An 18,764-nucleotide genomic window follows, 5' to 3' on the forward strand; every position below is an offset into this window, starting at 1 on the left:
GTTTTCTCATCGAAATTCCCTGTGCTACCAAAGCCAACACCGAAGAGACGGGTAAGTCTACGACATCGGTGCTGTTGCCTTTATCAGCCAAACTCCGAATCTTTCAAACAATAAGATTATGATTTAGTTTGGCAGCATCTGTTTTCCAGGGCAGCTGGTATTAACTGCATCACCTGCCTGTGATTTCTCATTACTCAAGTCCCATATCAGCTGCTCCATTATTTTGCCCAGGATCATTTTCAGCCAACAGACCTGTGACTACCCAGGTCATCCTCTTTATTCTTTTTAGAAACTGCCACCACATTTGCCTTCTTCCAGTTGGCTGGGACTTCACCAATGCTCAAGCCTTGAAGAAAATCAACATTAATGATGCCGTAAGTGCCTCGGCCAGCTCTCTTGCAACTCTTGGTCTGATTTGAGCAGTTGCTGCTTCAGTAAGGTGTTCTTAAAAGAGTGTCAATTTTCACATACACTTTGCCATTTTTCTGGGTTCACAGCAGAGGATGCTGGGCCAAAGTCTGTCCTCAGTCACACGGGTGCCGGTTCCCCTGGGGTGCTGGATTAATAGTAATACTTGACCCGCAGTGCTGCACAGCCTGAGAGGTGGAAGGCACAGTGTTGGCACATGCACCCTGTGGGGCTGAGGGCATGTTGAGAGCCGCAAGGTCCCTCCAACAGGCCTTTCGCTCCCGCCCTGCTTAGCACTTTCCAACACGGGCTTTGGACAAGCCACATCGGCACACTGAGCAGTCAGCCAAAATGGGCTCAGGCCTGGGTGTCTGTCTGTCCGGGCTCACAGGCCTGCTCCACTGCCCAGGCATGGGGGAGGAAAAATGCAGTAGCTTGAGCCCTCTGCCAAGGGGGTAAGTCCCATTTCACAGATGAGGAAACCAAGGCATGGAGTTCATAGAATCATAGAGCTGGAAGGGACCTCAGGAGGTCATTGAGTCCAGCCCCCTGCCTCAAGCAGGATCAACCCCAACTAAATCATCCCAGCCAGGGCTTTGTCAAGCTGGGACTTAAAAACCTCTAGGAATGGAGAATCCACCACCTCTCTAGGTAACACATTCCAGTGCTTCACCACCTGCCTGGGGAAAGAGTTTGTCCTAATATCCAACCTACACCTCCCGCCCCCCCCTGTAACTTCAGCCCATCGCTCCTTGTTCTGCCGTCTGACACCACTGAGAACAGCCTCTCTCCCTCCTCTTTAGAGCCCCCCCTCCAGGGAGTCAAAGGCTGCTCTCACGCATCTGCTGAAGCGGGTCTTTGCCCACAAAAGCTCATGCTCCAAAATATCTGTCAGTCTCTAAGGTGCCACAAGACTTCTTGTTGTTCTCGAAGCTACAGACTAACACGGCTCCCTCTGACCGGAAACCGCCCCTCACTCTTCTCTGCTGCAAACTAAACAAGCCCAAATCCCTCAGCCTCTCCTCGGAGGTCCTGCGCTCCAGACCCCTAATCGTTGCTGTTGCCCTCCGCTGAGCCTGCTCCAGCCCGTCCACATCCTGTTTGTACTGGGGGGGTGTGTGCAAACCTGGGCACAAGGCTCCAGGTGTGGCCCCACGAGTGCCGAACAGAGGGGAACGACAACGTCTCTAGGTCTGCTGGAGCCGCGCCTCCTAATGCCCCCAGTATCCATTGGCCTTCACGGCTACAGTGTTTGCTCCTCCCCATGACCCCCAGGTCCCTTCCCATCGCACCGCTGCTGAGCCCCTGCTCCCCAGCCCGTGCCGGGGCCCGGGGTCCTCCCGCCCCAGGTGCACGACTCCGCCCCGCTCCCGCGCTTGGGCCAGGCCCCTGCCAAGGGCGGGGCAGCAGGCGAGGCGCTGGCACCTTCCGAGGCAGCACCGTGGGGCGGCTCCGGCCAGCAGCGCGCAGGAGCGGGGCGGGGCGGCGCTTTGGGCTGCCCCGCTACTCCGCACAATGCGGTAGCCGGCCGGGGGAGCGGGCAGGGAGCTGCGGGTTGCGCCCCTCGGACCGCCGCGCTGCGCCCCTCGCCATGCGGCCGCTGCCCCTGCTCCTGCTGCTGGCGCTCGCCCCCGCCGCCCCGGCCCCGGCCCGGACCACCCTCCGCCCCGGCGGCGAGCGCGGCACGACGGCGCCACCCGCAGCGCCGAGCACCCCGGGGAGCGCGGCCACCGCCCCGCCGCAGGAGCCCGGGCTGCGGCTGGCCGCGGAGAAGGCGGCGGGCGCCGAAGGTAGAGGCGGGGGCAGGGGGGCTGGGGAGAGCCTGGCCGGGGCTCAGTGGGGGGAGGTGAGTTGGAGGCACAGCCTGGCCTGGGGGGCAGTGGAGGGAAGTTGCAGTAGCAGCGCTAGGGGGCAGAGTTGGGGGGCGGCGGGCCTTTCCCTGAGGTATCCCTGGCCCCTCCCAGCACTGCCTGCCCCGGGACTGGCCGCCTGGGCTGGGCACTGGCTGGCTGTGGCCCCTCCACCAGCAGCTCTGGGCTGCGCCGTCCGGTGGGCGGGGGCCGTGGGTCCTGGCCCAGGCTGATGGACAGGGCGTAGCTGAGCCTCGCTGCTCCCAGGTCTCCCACCCCCCACTGGCCACGCCCGGCCTTCGGCACTGGGTATGGAACGGGGCGGAGGGGCCACAGAGAGGAGTCAGGATTGCCTCCCCAGGGTCCCGAACCTCTCACCCGAGCCCACACCCTGCACCCCAACCCTCTGCGCAGCCCTGAACTCCTCCTGTACCCCCACCAGAGCCCTCACCCTGCACCCCAATCCTCTGTCCAGCCCTGAACCCCTCCTGTACCCCCACCAGAGCCCTCACCCTGCACCCCAACCCTCTGCGCAGCCCTGAACTCCTCCTGTACCCCCACCAGAGCCCTCACCCTGCACCCCAATCCTCTGCCCAGCCCTGAACCCCTCCTGTACCCCCACCAGAGCCCTCATCCTGCACCCCAACCCTCTGCGCAGCCCTGAACCCCTCCTGTACCCCCTCCAGAGCCCTCACCCTGCACCCCAACCCTCTGTCCAGCCCTGAACTCCTCCTGTACCCCCTCCAGAGCCCTCACCCTGCACCCCAACCCTCTGGGCAGCCGTGAACCCCTCCTGTACCCCCTCCAGAGCCCTCACCCTGCACCTCAACCCTCTGCGCAGCCCTGAACCCCTCCTGTACCCCCTCCAGAGCCCTCACCCTGCACCCCAACTCTCTGTGCAGCCCTGAACCCCTCCTGTACCCCCTCCAGAGCCCTCACCCTGCACCCCAACCCTCTGCCCAGCCCTGAACCCCTCCTGTATCCCCTCCAGAGCCCTCACCCTGCGCCTCAACCCTCTGGGCAGCCCTGAACCCCTCCTGTACCCTCACCCTGCACCCCAACCCTCTGCCCAGCCCTGAGGCGCTCCCACACCCCAGCCCTGGGCCGGGCCCGCGCTGGGTGCAGAATGACTTGTTAGGTGACGCGGCTCCCCACCCCCACCCTTTGGTGCACGTGTCTCTCCCCAGCACACAACCGTGCCCCAGCAGAGACAGCAGCAGGCCAGGGCGGGCTGGGGGTGGTGCTGGTGCTAGAACTGGACCTGAACCCGGAGCTCAGGGGAGCGGGGGCGCCGGGTGGGCAGGGCACTGGTCCCTCACGCCAGAGGCAGCAGTGACCCCAGAGCTCGCTCGGTGCCGGAGGCCCTGCCCGTCCTGGGGGAACTTGTACGCAAGTGGAGCCCTGCCAGGCCTGGCCTCTGGCGGCCCCGGCCGTGCCTCCTCCAAGCAGAGGTCCGGGGGGGCTGGTGGAGCCGGGCTCGGGGGGGGCAGGTTTACCCTGCAGCTGCTTTCCACGCAGCCCCCCTCCCTGGCAGGAGCGCCTGCCCACTGCTGTGGCCGTGCTGGGCACCGGCAGCGCGGTGACCGTGGGCCTGGGGTTCTTTCTCCAGCCAGCGGCACCGCGAGAAAGTCCGTGCGGGTGAGGGTCGTGCGGAAAAAGGTCGTAAAGAAGAAGAAACCCAAGACTTCAGCCCAGGGACCAGCCAGCGAGCAGCAGCCACGTACGTATCCCCGTCTCCAGGGGCTGTCTCTGTCGGGGCGCTGGCACCGCCCGGGGGCACCTCTGAGCCCTGGGTGCGGAACATGCCCACCTGCGTATCCCTGTCTCCGGGGGCTGTCCCTGTTGGGGCGCTGGCGCCGCCTGGGGGCACCTCTGAGCCCTGGGTGCGGAACACACCCACGTACGTATCCCTGTCTCCGGGGGCTGTCTCTGTCGGGGCGCGGGCACCGCCCAGGGGCACCTCTGAGCCCTGGGTGCGGAACACGCCCGCGTACGTATCACCGTCTCCAGGGGCTGTCTCTGTCGGGGCTCTGGCACTGCCCGGGGGCACCTCTGAGCCCTGGGTGCGGAACACGCCCGCGTACGTATCCCCGTCTCCGGGGGCTGTCTCTGTTGGGGCTCTGGCACCTGAGCCCTGGGTGCAGAACACGCCCGCGTACGTATCCCTGTCTCCAGGGGCTGTCTCTGTTGGGGCGCTGGCACCTGAGCCCTGGGTGCGGAACACACCCATGTATGTTTCCCCGTCTCCGGGGGCTTTCCTTGTTGGGGCGCTGGCACCTCTGAGCCCTGGGTGCGGAACACGCCCACGTACGTATCCCTGTCTCCGGGGGCTGTCTCTGTTGGGGCGCGGGCACCGCCCGGGGGCACCTCTGAGCCCTGGGTGCGGAACACACCCATGTACGTATCCCCGTCTCCGGGGGCTGTCTCTGTCGGGGCGCGGGCACCTGAGCCCTGGGTGCGGAACACGCCCGCGTACGTATCCCCGTCTCCGGGGGCTGTCCCTGTTGGGGCGCTGGCGCCGCCCGGGGACACCTCTAAGCCCCGTGCTGTCGCCCCAGTGCGGGAAGGCAGTCCCAGTTCACATGGTGCCCTGTGGCCAGCGCCGGCCTTGACTCCAGCTCCGCCCGACCACACGCAGCCAAGGACCCTTGTTCCCTGCTGCTCCCCTGCCCTGCACAGCTGAGACCTGGGTCCTGTGGCTCTGCTCTCCCCACCTGCCAGGGACCAGTGTGGGATTCCCAGACCCCATTGGCTGTACGCTGGCCCCCAGTTCAGTGCCAGCCCATGGCTGCCTGTTCTGACTCTCCCCTGCCTGGCAGAGTGGGGCAGGGCAAGCAGGGCTGGGGTGTGGAGTTCCCCCCTACACAGGTTATCCCAGGGGTGCCCTCCCGCTGGGAAATGTCAGGGGCTGTCTACACACGGCTGTACCCACATGGCCTGTGCCCCCCACACCCCTGGGCCTGTGTTCACCCGATGTGCCTGGCACCAAGCTCGCACGTTCGGATACGCCCGAGGCAGGTTCTGCGCCCTCCCCGGCAGCCTGAGGCAGAACATCCTCTTGCGGCTGGTGCTGCTGGTGCCCGGGGCTTGGGAGGGTTGCAGCCGCATGGCGAGGGTTTCCTGCTCAGCCACCGTGCGGCCGCTGGAGCACTGGCAGGAGCCCGCTGCTCACGAGGTGGGAGAGGCAGCGATGCTGGGGCAGCCGGGCACCCCTGCTGATGTCCCCCACGGCACTGAACTGGGGCAGATTCCGGCACACGTCCAGCACGGCTGGGCCGGGGGCAGCTGGCAGCTGATCACCAGCTGGAGGCCACTCCCCTGGTCCCTGGGCGTGGTGGGGTTTGGCGGCTGGAGAGGGGGCAGGTTGGGGAGCGGTGGAGAGATCTCTGGGCTGCTCTGCCTGGCAGGAAGGGGGTCGTGGGGCAAGATGGGGCCTGGGGCTGTTCTGGGAGGCTCATCGCAGGCTGGAGCTTGCCCCAGGGGCCAGGAGCAGCCCTCCCCAGCGGGTCCTGTTCTCGTTGGTGCAGAGGGCGGCATGTGCCATGCCGGGTCCCCAGGGAGATGGGAGCTAGCCCTGCTTGGGGGCTGTGCTGCGGGGGAGCTAAGGCCTGTGCAGAGCTGGGCTGCAGGGCCCTTGCTGCAGCCAGGGGCAGGAGGAGGAGGCGGCGGCCTGTGCTGCAGCGGCTGGGGGAAGCCCCGGAGCGATGGGGGATGTGTGCCAGGCCCTGGGCTGGCTCCTGCCTCCACGCAGGCCAAGGGCAGCGGGGCCAGGCTCAGGCAGGGCTGGCAGCACATGCTGGGTGGCACCGTGCAGGGGCAGGAGGGGAGAGGTCGGCCACAGGGCACCCAGCCTGGCTGCTGTACCCCTGGGTGGGGTGCCGAGGAGAAAGGGCGCCTGGCCTGGCCTCCCTCCCCTGCTCCGTTGCTGGCCAGCCCCGGGAGCAGAGCTCTGCCGGCTGCCCCAAGGGCTGCGCTGGCTTGGTCGTTAAGCTGACTTTGTCCTTCCTCCCCCAGAGTGCCCCCCACTGGGGCTGGAGTCCCTGCGGGTGTCCGACTCCCAGCTGCGAGCCTCCAGCATCAAGCGCTATGGCCTGGGGGCCCACCGCGGGCGCCTCAATATCCAGGTGGCGTGTGCCGCCCCGGGGGCGCCCTGTCCAACCCGCGGTGCTTACCTGCCCTGGCGGGTACGGCTCCATGCCGGCGGCTGACGGGCTGCAGGCCTAGAGCCCGGCAGAGCAGTGCTCCCCCACGGTACCTACGTGGCGCGTAGCAGCCCGGCCGCTGTGCTGCATGCAGAGCCGGGGCTCGGCCCCAGGGGAGTCGGGGGCACTTTCCCACTGGCACCAGAGCTCCGCTTCCGCATCGGCATCGGCATGGCCCCGGCTCAGCCCAGGCTCCTGTCTGCCAGCCGTGGCCAGTGCCAGGGCCCCAGAGGGGTGAACGGAGCCGGCAGTCGCCAGGTGACTGCTCCTGTGTCGTCCCCTGCAGCCCCGGCAAACAGGCTGGGGACTGCCCCCGCCCAGCCTGGCCCCATCCTCCAGGGATTTTCAGAGCCTTCCAGCGACCCTGGTGGGAAGTTCCTGGGTTGTGCTCTAGCCTAGATGTGGTGGTTGTGTCTGGCCCCACTAGTGCTGGGGGCTGAGCCGGGCCCCCTCGGGCGCACACTCGCAGCACTGGCTATCTGCCAGCCGCTCTCCCAGCGCAGGGAGGGCACGTCCCAGGGCGAGGGCCCAGCACCACACGCCCCGTGGCTGCCCCCGCGTGACCTCCCGCCACTCTCCTCCTGCCCCGCAGTCCGGGATCCACGACGGCGACTTCTACGACGGGGGCTGGTGCGCCGGCCACGAGGACTGGGACCAGTGGCTGGAGGTGGATGCGCGGCGCCCGACCCGCTTCACCGGCGTCATCACGCAGGGGCTGAATTCCATCTGGACGTAAGGCGCCGGTGGGGGGAGCGCGGTGACGGGCGCCTGGCCAGGGCCGCAGCCGGGTCCCCGGGCCCGCCAGCGTGTGCCCCAGGCTCTCCGCCGCACTGGTGCCGCAGACCGCCCCGATGCTCTCTGCCCCGTGCAGGTACGACTGGGTGACCGCCTACAAAGTGCAGTTCAGCAACGACACGCACAGCTGGCAGCCGAGCCGGAACGGGACGGGGGAGGTGGTGAGTGCAGCCGTGGGGCGGCCCAGGTCCCGGGGCTGGGAGCCAGGGGCTGGGCATGGGACCAGCTGTGAGGAGGGCAGGCTCTTCCCATCCGTGGCTGTGGGTCACAGGCCTGCCCGGGCTCAGGGCTGCTGGATTCCCTGGGCTGTGCGTGGCCCCTGGGAGCGCTTGAAGCGCCGTTTGCTGCCCTGGAGCCTGCGTCCGGCTGCACTGGCCCAGCCCCGCATCGCCTGTCCCTCATGGAGGGTGGTGTACCCCAGCAGCAGCACCTGGGCTCCCTCCAGGCCCCAGCCAGCCTGTGAAGGGTTAACAGACCTGCCCGGGCTGGGGCGGTGCTTAGCGAGCTGGGGGCTGGTCCCGTGTCCCTCCCCCAGGGCAATCGGCTGGGCCTCTGCCCAGATGGCTTCTGGCTGCCTGCCCTGCCCCCGCCCCCAGCTTCTTCTGCAGCCCCCCCCATCGCTGCGTGTGGGGGGGGTGTGAAGTGCACTGCGAGATCCTGTAAACACATGCAGTGTGTGTATCACTGTGTTTGTGGAAATGTGTGCAGTGTGCGTATCGCTGGGTGTTTGTGTAAGTGTGTGCAGTGTACATAGCAGTGTGTGGATAAGCGCATGCAGTGGGTGTGTATCACTGTGTTTGTGGAAATGCATGCAGTGTGCGTATCGCTGGGTGTTTGTGTAAGTGTGTGCAGTGTACATAGCAGTGTGTGGATAAGCGCATGCAGCGGGTGTGTATCACTGTGTTTGTGGAAATGCATGCAGGGTGTAGCACTGCGTGGATAAGCGCATGCAGCGGGTGTGTATCACTGTGTTTGTGGAAATGCATGCAGTGTGTGGCAGTGTGTGGATAAGCGCATGCAGTGGGTGTGTATCACTGTGTTTGTGGAAATGCATGCAGGGTGTAGCACTGCGTGGATAAGCGCATGCAGCGGGTGTGTATCACTGTGTTTGTGGAAATGCATGCAGGGTGTAGCACTGCGTGGATAAGCGCATGCAGCGGGTTTGTATCACTGTGTTTGTGGAAATGCATGCAGTGTGTGGCAGTGTGTGAATAAGCGCATGCAGCGGGTGTGTATCACTGTGTTTGTGGAAATGCATGCAGGGTGTAGCACTGCGTGGATAAGCGCATGCAGCGGGTGTGTATCACTGTGTTTGTGGAAATGCATGCAGGGTGTAGCACTGCGTGGATAAGCGCATGCAGCGGGTGTGTATCACTGTGTTTGTGGAAATGCATGCAGGGTGTAGCACTGTGTGGATAAGCGCATGCAGTGGGTGTGTATCACTGTTTGTGTAAATGCGTGCAGGTGCATGTCGCTGGGTGTTTGTGTGAATGTGTGTCGCAGTGTGTGGATAAGCGCATGCAGTGTGTGTATCACTGGGTGGATAAACACACGCAGTGGGTGTGCTGGAGAATTTGCTCTGACCTTGCGCCCCGAGCCCCGTGGGAAAGAAGTGAGTTCATAGCAGGGGAAGGCAATCAGCGGGGCAGGGGCAGACCCTCCAGACTGGCTCCTCCCCTGTCGCAGTCCCTCTCCCCTGCTCCCCCAGGCCCCAGCTGGGTGTGGTGGTGGGGGGAGGGAGGGTTCCTGCACCGCACTGTGGTTCTGCATGGGGTCCCCCGGGGTGCCCAGCCCCAGCCGGCGGGGGATAGAGCAGTGGCCCAGCCCCGGGGCACACGCAGCTCCCCCCACCCCGCCGGGCTCCCGCCCTCGCAGCTTGGGCCTCTTTCTCCTGATGGGTCGGGCGGGGCTGGCTCACATGCCTCTTGGGCTGGGGTCCCCCCTGGGCCCGCGGGGCTGGTGATGGGCAAGGCAGGTGCTGGAGCCAGCTCCTCTCACGGGCAGCTCTGGCTGCCGGCTCTCCAGCAGCATGCAAGCCTGGGCCGACCTCGAAGGCCAATCCGGCAGCCCCGGCCACAGGGAGCAGGGCCGGCACGAGGCTCCTGGAGCAGGAGCTGGGGCGCAGGTGGGAGGTCGGGGGCTCTGAGGGTGAGGGGGGCGTGCAGTTCTCTTGCTGGGGGGCTGCAGAGCTGGGGGTCCCGGGCCTGGCCCGCCAGCTCCCATCACTAGTGCACCCTACCCCGGAGGATGAGAACGTGCCACGTCTGTCCAGCCGTACGTCTGTCCGTAGGTGTTCCTGGGGAACAAGGACCCCGAGACCCCCGTGCTCAACGCGCTGCCCTCCCCGGTGGTGGCGCGCTACATCCGCATCAACCCCCAGGCCTGGTTTGAAAACGGCACCATCTGCCTGCGGGCGGAGATCCTGGGCTGCCCCTTGCCAGGTAGGAGGTGGATTGTCCCTGAGCTCTCCCCTCACAAGGCGCATGGCGCCCGCCTGGGGCTTTGCTGCCGGTGTCCAGCGTATCCCTCTGCTGTCCGCGCTGCCCGGGGCACAGCTGGGCTCTCTGGCTGAACGCAGGCAGGCATGGAAGGGGGCTGCCGAGAAGCTCCTCTACCAGCTGCTTGCGGGCACGCACGGCCAGGCAGGAGCTGCTGGGCTGGGGGACACCTGCTGGCCTTTCACCCGCCTGGAGCGGCTGCCCGAGAGCCCCAGAGTGCCGGGCGGCTGGCCCATGGCAGCGCTCCCTCCTGGCCCAGGCACGCCCTAAGCCTCAGCACCCGGCGCTGCCCTGCGCTCGAGCGGTTTGAATCTCTTCCGGCCTGCCCGGGGGTTCTTGCCCACGTTCAGGTGAGTGCTGCCCGGGGCCGGGATGTGGCCAGGGAAGAGGCAGGCAGCCCGGCCTGGCTGAGCGCAGCAGGGGGGCGACGCAGGGCCCAGCAAGTCGTGCTGCGAAGGGAGCCCTGGCGTCGGCCCAGGCCCGGGCCGTGTGCGCGGAGAGTGGCCGAGCGCTGGCGCTGGAGGTGCGCTTGCCGTGCTCTGGCTGTTGCTGCCCTTTGCCCAGAGGGGGCCCCTTGGCCGCGGCTGCCCAATCGTCTTCGCTAGCAGCACTCGGGCACCGCTGCCCGCTCGCGACATGCGGCCACCACCCCTTGTGCCGAGCAGGACGCAGGCGGCCCTGGCAAAGGGCCTTGGCGGTCCCGGCTGCCCATCCCGAGGGCCCTGCCTCCGCCCAGCTGCCCAAGGCCTCGTGGCACGGCCCCGGCGGGGAGAACGGCCGCCCGCTGAGCAGCCGCAGCGCTGCTGGGCCTGGGCCTGGCGCCGCCCTGAATACCACGTTGTCTCCCACAGACCCCAACAACATCTACCCCTGGCAGAGCGAGCCGGCACCCACCGACCAGCTGGACTTCCGGCACCACAGCTACAAGGAGATGAGAAAGGTGTGTGCCCTTCGCGCCTGCCTCCCGGCGGCGGGGCCAGGCAGGTCCTGCCCTCTGCCCACCCCTCACCGCTCCCCCACTGGCAGGGCAGGCACGGCTCGGGCCCCAGACGCCCCCGCACAGGCACACCCGCCGGCAGGGCAGGCTCAGCTTGGACCCCAGCCGCCCCCCACACCCACAAACCTGCCAGCAGGGCACACATGGCTTGGTCCCCAGCCCCCACACCCGCCAGCCCCTGGCAGGAGGACTAGCTGTGCCCCTCGCCTGACAGCTGATGAAGAAGGTGAACGAGGATTGCCCCAACATCACCCGGGTGTACAGCATCGGCAAGAGCTACCTGGGGCTCAAGATGTACGTGATGGAGATCTCGGACAACCCCGGCCAGCACGAGCTGGGTGAGTGCCCACAGCGCCGGGCCCTGGCACCGCTCGAGCCGGCTGCCCATGCTGGTGGTGGGGGCGTCCTTGCGCCCCAGCTCCGCTGCCCCTGTCCCAGGCAGCCTGGCGGGCTGGGGTTCCCTGAACCGAGCGTCCCCGGAGGCAGCTCCTGGGAACGCCCCCCCAGCCGGGCGACTGCTGGCTCCGCCCACAGACACCCCTGAGCCGGGTGCTCTGCCCCGCGTGGGCCCAGCTCTGTGGCCCTGGGGCAGCTGGCTGCGGTGTCCCTGGCAGGTGAGCCGGAAGTGCGGTACGTGGCCGGCATGCACGGGAACGAGGTGCTGGGCCGGGAGCTGCTGCTGAACCTGATGCAGTACCTGTGCGCCCAGTACACCCGGGGCGACCCCCGCGTCCAGCGCCTGGTGAGCGAGACCCGCCTCCACCTGCTGCCCGCCATGAACCCCGACGGCTACGAGACCGCCTCCAAGCTGGTAGGGCCGGGCGCCGGGACCCCTGGGCATCGCTTCCTCCGGCTGTGTGCCTGGGGCACCCCCACCCCCTCCCCGAGCTGGGCGCCCGCTGGGTCTGCCCCACCCGCCCCCTCCCCGCCCCGCGCCGGGCGCTAGTGGGGGGGTTTGGGCTTCTGCTAAGGGGGAGGCCCAGGTCCAGGCCAGGGGTGCGGGCAGGGCTCTTGGGGGACCCCAGAAGCCTTGTGGGGTGAGGCAGGCGGGTGCTGGGGGAACAGGCTGCTGGGCACTGGGGACCAGCCCCACGATGGCTCTGCGGAGAGCCAGGCTCAGCTGTGGGGACCCCGGTCGGGGGCCGGAGAGTGGGGGTGCAGGAGCTGGGCCCCCTTCCCGCAGGGCTCGGAGCTGGCGGGCTGGGCCCATGGCCGCTGGACCTACGAGGGCATCGACCTCAACCACAACTTCGCCGACCTCAACACGGCCCTGTGGGACGCCGAGGACCAGGAGCTGGTGCCTCACCACTTCCCCAACCACTACATCCCCATCCCGGAGTACTACACCTTCGCCAACGCCACGGTGCGCGGGGCTGGGGGGCAGGAGCTGAGAGTGCAGGGGTGGGGACACAGGAGCTGTGAGTAGGGGGGTGGGGGCCTGGGAGAGTATGGGGTTTGGGGGGACACAGGAGCTGTGAGTGTTGGGGTGGGGGCCTGGGGAGGCAGGGGCCGGGGGGACACAGTAGCTGTGAGTGGGGGGGCTGGGGGGCAGGGGGGACACAGTAGCTGTGAGCTGGGGGGGTCGAGGCCTGGGGGGTATGTGGGGGTCAGGGGGGACAAGAGCTGTGCGTGTTGGGGTGGGGGCCTGGGGAGGCAGGGGGTGGGGACACACAGTAGCTGTGAGGGCGGGGGGGGGCGTTGAGGCCTGGGGGAGTATGGGGGTTGGGGGGACACAGGAGCTGTGAGTTGGGGGGGTTGAGGCCTGGGGGGTATGTGGGGGTCGGGGGGGTGAGCTGTGAGTGTTGGGGTGGGGGTTTGGGGAGGCAGGGGGTGGGGGGACACAGGAGCTGGGGGTGGGGGCACACAGGAGATGTGAGTCGGGGGGTGGGGGCCTCAGGGGATCGACGGGACTGGGGCATCCCAGGCTCATCCTCGCTGGCAGGCCAAGGCCGTGGGGGGCTGTTGTGTTGTGTTCTGTTCTGGAGCTGCTGCCCAGCGTGTCTCCCGGGCAGGCGGTGGGGGTGGGGGGAGTCGGGCCTGTGCCAGGGACCCCCAGACAGCAGAGCCCCCTGCGTTGCCCTGCCCCTCCTGCTGTGCCGTGGCCCCGGCGACGCGGGCGGAGGGGCAGTGCCAGCGGAGGGCACATGCTGTGCCCAGCATGCTGAGGCTGTGGGTGCCCGGGCCAGGTGGCACCGGAGACCCGGGCCGTCATCGCCTGGATGCAGAGGTACCCGTTCGTGCTGAGCGCCAACCTGCACGGCGGGGAGCTGGTGGTGACCTACCCGTTCGACATGACCCGCACGGCCTGGAAGGCGCAGGAGCTGACGCCCACGCCCGACGACGCCGTCTTCCGCTGGCTCGCCACCGTCTACGCCACCTCCAACCTGGCCATGGTGGACGGGGAGCGCCGGCCCTGCCACTACGAGGACTTCTCCCGGCAGGGCAACGTCATCAACGGTGCCGACTGGCACACGGTGCCGGGAAGTAGGTGCCCCCGGGGACCCACACAAGACCTGTGCCCTGTGCAGGGGTGACCCTGCGGCGCCCAGTCCAGGCACGGAGCCGGCCGGGCACAGGCTGGCCCAGGGAGCCGGGAGGGAAGTGGAGCTTTGTGGCTCCCAGTGCGGCCAGGCCCCTCGCGACCAGCGGAGACCCCCGACCGGCTCTGGCTCCGCTCGGCGCTCACGGCCTCTCCCTGCGCAGGTATGAACGACTTCAGCTACCTGCACACGAACTGCTTCGAGGTGACGGTGGAGCTGTCCTGCGACAAGTTCCCGCACGAGGCCGAGCTGCCCCAGGAGTGGGAGAACAACAAGGAGTCCCTGCTGGTCTTCATGGAGCAGGTGCGCGCCCAGGCCCGAGGGCGCTGTGGGGTCAGGCAGCCTGAGGCCTGGCCCAGCTCTCGGCCGTGGCAGCCGGGTATCCTGGAGCTCCTCTGCGCGGACGCGGGGCGGCCCCAGGGGCAGCTGCTCCTGCCGAGGCAGCTCTGGCTGGATGTCGGCACAGCCCCAGCCCCCCGGCTGGAGCCACGGCACAGCCTTACCCACCAGGGGGAGAAACCCGCCCCCCCCTCGGGTCGCAGTATGGGGCTGGGTGCCTGGGTCCCGTTCCCGGCTTGGCACACTGCCCTGCGGCAAGACTCCAGCATGCGGGCACTGACCCAGGGATCAGGCCAGCCTGGCCCCGAGCCTGGCTCTGCTGGAGCCAGGAGGTGCTGGTCAGTGAACAGGGCAGGACTGTCTAGTGACCTGCTTCCAGGGGCTGTACCCCAGTCCCTGGCGCTGACGGGCTCCCCTCCTGCCCCAGACTCTGGATGGTTTCTCAGCGCTCAGCATAGCTTTACTCTCAAGCTGCCCCAAGGGCATCAGAGCGGGGGGCAGCCCCTGCATGGCCCCTGCTGTCCTCCCATTGGCAGCTGCTGCCTGGGAGGGAGACGGCTGGGGCCGGCGGCGGCTGGTTAGAGGGGGGGGACAGTCCAAGCTGCAACCTCGAGTCTCTCTGCTGCTGATGTGCACACTGGTGCTGGGTCGGACGGTGGCACTCACTGCAGCAGCTGTCTGTCCTCTCGCTCAGGGAAACCCCCGGTGCTCTTGGTGCTTTGCAGACCTGCCGCAGGGGGCCTGCTGCTCACCTGCGCTGCCGTGTGTGTGAGATGGTGCTTCCGAAACCACTGTGACTGGTCATGGCCGCTCTCCCTGGGAGAGACCTGAGATCTGGCACCCCACCCCTTGAGCCATGGAGAATCACCATTCCCTGATAGCAGCATGGGGGCAATGACACAAAGTAGAGCAATTCTCATTCCTGCCAGCAGAGGGCAACAGTCAGGTGCCTGCCCCCATACGGTGCCCAGGGCTCAGGTTAGAGGCTGGTTATCAGAGCGTGGCAGAGGAAGGTGAGAGAGCTGTTTGCAGTTAGCTCCCAGAGGCAGGGCCCAGTGGCTGTGAAGGAGCTCCGTGCTGCGTGGGGCTGGCCCTTCCAGAGGCGCCCCCGGAGCGTGGCTGGACTGCCCTCTGCCTCAGTGGCTGGGGGAAAGCAGCCTGGTTGTTGCAGCCGGGCTGGACCTGCAGGGGAGGCTGCAGACAATGGGGGGTAGAGCGTGAAGCACGGTCCGGCCGGGGCTGCTAGCAGGAGGGGGCTCAGAAGGGAGAGTCCTGATCCTGCCCCATCCCCACCTCAGAGCCTGCGGGCCCACAAAAGCCGCTGCGGCGTGGAGCTGGGGGGAGGCAGGGAGGTGAGTGAATGGCTTTAATGCCTCTCAAGTGGGGGTCGCAGCTGCTGGGAGGGTTTTCTACGCGCTCCTTACGTGGGGGGCAGGTCAGTTCGTGTGTGTGTGTGTGTGTGTTTGCTTCTCACGTGTGTGGTGTGCACACGTGTGTTTGGTTTTTGGGTGTGCATGCATGTGTGGTTCTCATGTGTGGTGTGTGCACGTGTGTTTGGTTCTCACGTGTATGTGTGCACGTTTGGTTCTCGTTTGTGTGCACGTGTTTGGTTCTCACGTGCGTGTATGTGTGTGCACGTTTGGTTCTCATTTGTGTGCACGTGTTTGGTTCTCACGTGCATGTATGTGTGTGTGCACGTTTGGTTCTCGTGTGTGCATCTGTGTGTGGCTCTCACGTATGTGTGCACGCGTTTGGTTCTCATTTGTGCGTGTGTGGTTCTCACGTGCACGTGTTTGGTTCTCACGTGCGTGTGCATGGCTCTCACGTGTGTGCGCATGTTTGGTTCTCATTTGTGTGTGTGTGTGTGGTTCTCGTGTGTGCATGTGTTTGGTTCTCACGTGCGTGTGTGTAGCTCTCATGTGTGCGCCCATGTTTGGTTCTCGTTTGTGCGTGCGTGCGTGTGGGGTTCTCACGTGTTTGGTTTTCACGTGCGTGTGTGTGTGTGTGGCTCTCACATGTGTGCACGTGTTTGGTTCTTGTTTGTGTGCACGTGTTTGGTTCTCACGTGCGTGTGCGTGGGTCTCACATATGTGCGCGCACGTTTGGTTCTCGGGTGGGGGGAGGGCGCACGTGTGTGCGGTTCTCACGCGTGTGGCCCCGACTGACTGCTCTGGGGGTCTGTGGCCCCCGGACCTACAGAGGGTGCTCAGCCCCTCCAGGGTGTGAAAAGCCGCTGCCGTCCCAGCCAGGCCGGGCGTCGGAGGAAAACGGCACCAGCCGGCCCGGGCTGGGGGCGCCGCCACCTGGGGCCCTGCCTGCGCTGGGCGCTCTGCCGGCTGTAGCGAGCGTGGCCCCCGAGCTCTGCTCTGTGCCGTCTTCCCAGGTGCACCGGGGCATTAAGGGGGTGGTTCGGGACAAGGACACGGAGCAGGGCATTGCGGACGCCATCATTTCCGTGGACGGCATCAACCACGACATCCGAACAGGTACCGGGGACGCGCACCGCGGCCTGCATCACACCCCGCGTGGGGCGGCCCACGGCGAGACGTGGCCAGTGCCGGGGCTGGATGGCGCTGGGAGACCAGGGCCCCGGGCAGGGCTAGCCCTGCCCCACGGTTGTGGGGAGACGATAGGGGAGGGGCTGCGGGCCTGGCTAGGGGAGCAGCACTGGTGTGGGGCGAGTCCGTGGCCCCCCTTAAGGGAGGGGCGTGGGGGCGGGTCCGGGGCCCGCCTTGGGGAGGGAGAGGGATGCTGCAAGTGAGGGAGGGCCCCGGCAGTGGGACCAGGGCCCTGTGCCAGCCCTGGCGGAGCAGCGTGGTGCGAGCGCTGCGGAGGGCCAGGCTGGGCTCTGGCTGCTGGTGGCTGAGGTGGGAGTACAGCCCCAGGCCGGCCCGGCTGACGCTCACCTCCGCCCGGCAGCTTTCGACGGCGACTACTGGCGCCTGCTGAACCCGGGCGAGTATGAGGTGACGGCGGCGGCCGAAGGCTTCCACCCGGTCACCAGGCTGTGCCGCGTCTCCTACGAGGACACCCCCACCCTCTGCGACTTCCGCCTCACCAAGACGCCCAAGCAGCGCCTGCGCGAGATCCTGGCCCGGGGGGGCAAGATCCCCAAGGACCTGCTCCTGCGGCTCCGGCACGAGCGGGTCCGCAAGCTGCGGGCCCAGTGACGGGGCGCCGGGGCGCTCACCCTCCCTGCACCCCGTGGGGAGGGGCTGCAGCTGGCGGTCCCTGCCCGGCTCACTAGTCTAGCACCACCCTGCTCCCGTGTGCTGAGCTATTGGACTGGTCTGTCATGGGCACGACCCCCACGTCAGGAGGACACAGAGGCCTGGCTTCCTGCCCCCCGGAGAGAGACGGGCAGGTCCCTTTGCAGTCTCCTGGGGCGCAGCCCTGCCCTGCCAGCCGTGACCCCCGTCAGCTCCAGTGCCGGACGCCTGGAATTTGGTGCCAGCGAAGCTGCAGGTGTGTTTTGTAGGGCACAGGCAGCGGCCGCACCCCCTGGGCCCACTGCCAGCACAGATCTGCAGGAGCCGCTTCCCCAGGCTGGTCTGTGTGGCTGCTCTGTCCTGGCCAGCCCAGGGAGCCCCCTGCGCAGTGGGTAGCACCACTGCCTGCTCGCTGAGGGGTTCTCCCTCTGCCTGGCCAGCACCTGGCGAAGCCCCCGGCAATCCCTGCGCTGAAGGCTGCCTCCATGGCAGCGGTCACCCCGGGCACGAGCTACACCCGGCAGGAGGCCAGGAGCCAGGCTGGGCAGTGCCGCACCTGGGGGCGCACCAGGGACCCCGCCGTGCACCCTTTGGCCCTGTGCCACTGAAGTACTAAGGGGCACCGATTTCAGCTTCCCGAGGCCTGAGCCAGCTGCTGCCGATTCCTCGACACAGGCAGGGCGGCTGGCCTGGAGCCTGGTCCGGCCCTGTGAATTGCTGTTGGCCCACAGTGGGCACGACACAGGCTGCGAGGGCCTGGCAGGAGGTGGGGCTGGTCAGGAGTCCAGGGCAAACATCCCTCCATCCCACCCATGCTCCAGGAGGGGTTACGGCTGGGAAGGGTGGCTATTGGCTGGGTCCCCAGACCTCAGGGCAGCTGGCTCCTGGTGCAGGCAGGGGCTAACCATGTCCTTCCATGGGACTGGCCTTTGGCATAGGCATCACCCGCTTCCCTGGCATTTGGTCCTCTGGCTCCATAGGAGACAGTGGGGGGAGCCGGTCCTCAGCTGGCGGGACTATAGGCAGTGACTCTGACCAAGGCAAGATCTACCAGCAGCCTTCCCAGTTGCAAGGTGCCCCTCCAGGGCAGGGCAAAGGCAGGGGCCAGGATTTTGTACTTACTCCATTTTCTCCAGGTGCTAAAGTCGACAAGTGATTATCACAGTGTCTAGGCAGAGCTGGTCGCACAGGGGTAGTGAAATGGGTCCTGCAGCTTCCCTGCCCTCGGGCTGTGGCAGCAGGAGCTCTCGAGGGAACGCGGTTCCTTGTGTTCAAGCCAGGCTGCTGGTAGCCCGGCTCTTCGCTCTCTGCCCTCGAGCCCCAGTGAAGTCTGCCCTGCCCTCCCCTCCCCTGCCCTGTTGGCATGGGCAGTAGGCTGGGACTGCCAGTGAGAATGTGTGCAGGGCAGATGGGCTTCAGTGGCTGGTGCTGAGAACTGCTGGGCAAATTCAGCATCCCCTGGGTGCTGGGAGTGGGTCTAAGCTGGCAGGTAACACCTCTGCCCTGAGCACAGAGCAGGGAGAAGCCGAGCTGGGTTTGAATGGGAGGCAGCAGTGAGAAGCTGGGGGAGAGGGAGCTGGAAGGCAGCCAGCCTGGTGAGGGGGGAAGCTACACCCCAGAGGGGCTCCCCTAGGGCTCCTCTCCCCGGGATGGGTTGGGATGACTGTCTCTGCCAGCTGTACTGACACCTGTGCTGAGCTGGGCCTCTGTCACCCAATAAACTTCCTGTTCTACTTGCTGAGTGAGAGTCACTCCTGCCAGTGTTTGGGGTGCAGAGCTTGGGGACCCCTGAACCCCATCACAGGCCTACACGGGGACCCCCTGAAAGGTGTGCAGGGGGCCTGGGTGCACAGCCCCTGTGGGGTGCACAGCAGGACTGCAGCTGGGCATGGGGAGCCATTGGATGGGCACACAAGGGCTGGGTGC

General features: G+C 66.8%; 1 protein-coding gene across 1 annotated transcript; it reads left to right on the forward strand.

Moving 5' to 3' along the window:
* The first annotated feature begins 1,790 nt into the window (after nt 1-1,790).
* On the forward strand, nt 1,791-18,579 carry CPXM1 (carboxypeptidase X, M14 family member 1). The gene is made up of 14 exons (XM_074992163.1): nt 1,791-2,198; nt 3,868-3,978; nt 6,273-6,382; nt 7,053-7,192; nt 7,332-7,416; nt 9,546-9,696; nt 10,605-10,693; nt 10,965-11,088; nt 11,365-11,561; nt 11,934-12,113; nt 12,937-13,234; nt 13,454-13,593; nt 16,013-16,115; nt 16,549-18,579. Exons 1-14 carry the CDS (start codon nt 2,000-2,002, stop codon nt 16,797-16,799), a joined length of 2,178 nt encoding a protein of 725 aa, XP_074848264.1. The 5' UTR covers nt 1,791-1,999; the 3' UTR covers nt 16,800-18,579.
* The last annotated feature ends 185 nt before the right edge of the window (nt 18,580-18,764 follow it).

This window comes from Carettochelys insculpta, chromosome 4 (assembly GCF_033958435.1).
Source record: "Carettochelys insculpta isolate YL-2023 chromosome 4, ASM3395843v1, whole genome shotgun sequence".
Lineage (NCBI taxonomy): Eukaryota > Metazoa > Chordata > Testudines > Carettochelyidae > Carettochelys > Carettochelys insculpta.

Bases quoted from the DNA above. Each gene is read 5' to 3' on its own strand.
- CPXM1 (XM_074992163.1), top strand. From the start codon at position 2,000: ATGCGGCCGCTGCCCCTGCTCCTGCTGCTGGCGCTCGCCCCCGCCGCC. The intron at 3,979-6,272 runs GTACGTATCCCC...TTCCTCCCCCAG, and splicing joins AGCCAGCGAGCAGCAGCCAC to AGTGCCCCCCACTGGGGCTG. The intron at 11,089-11,364 runs GTGAGTGCCCAC...TGTCCCTGGCAG, and splicing joins CCCCGGCCAGCACGAGCTGG to GTGAGCCGGAAGTGCGGTAC.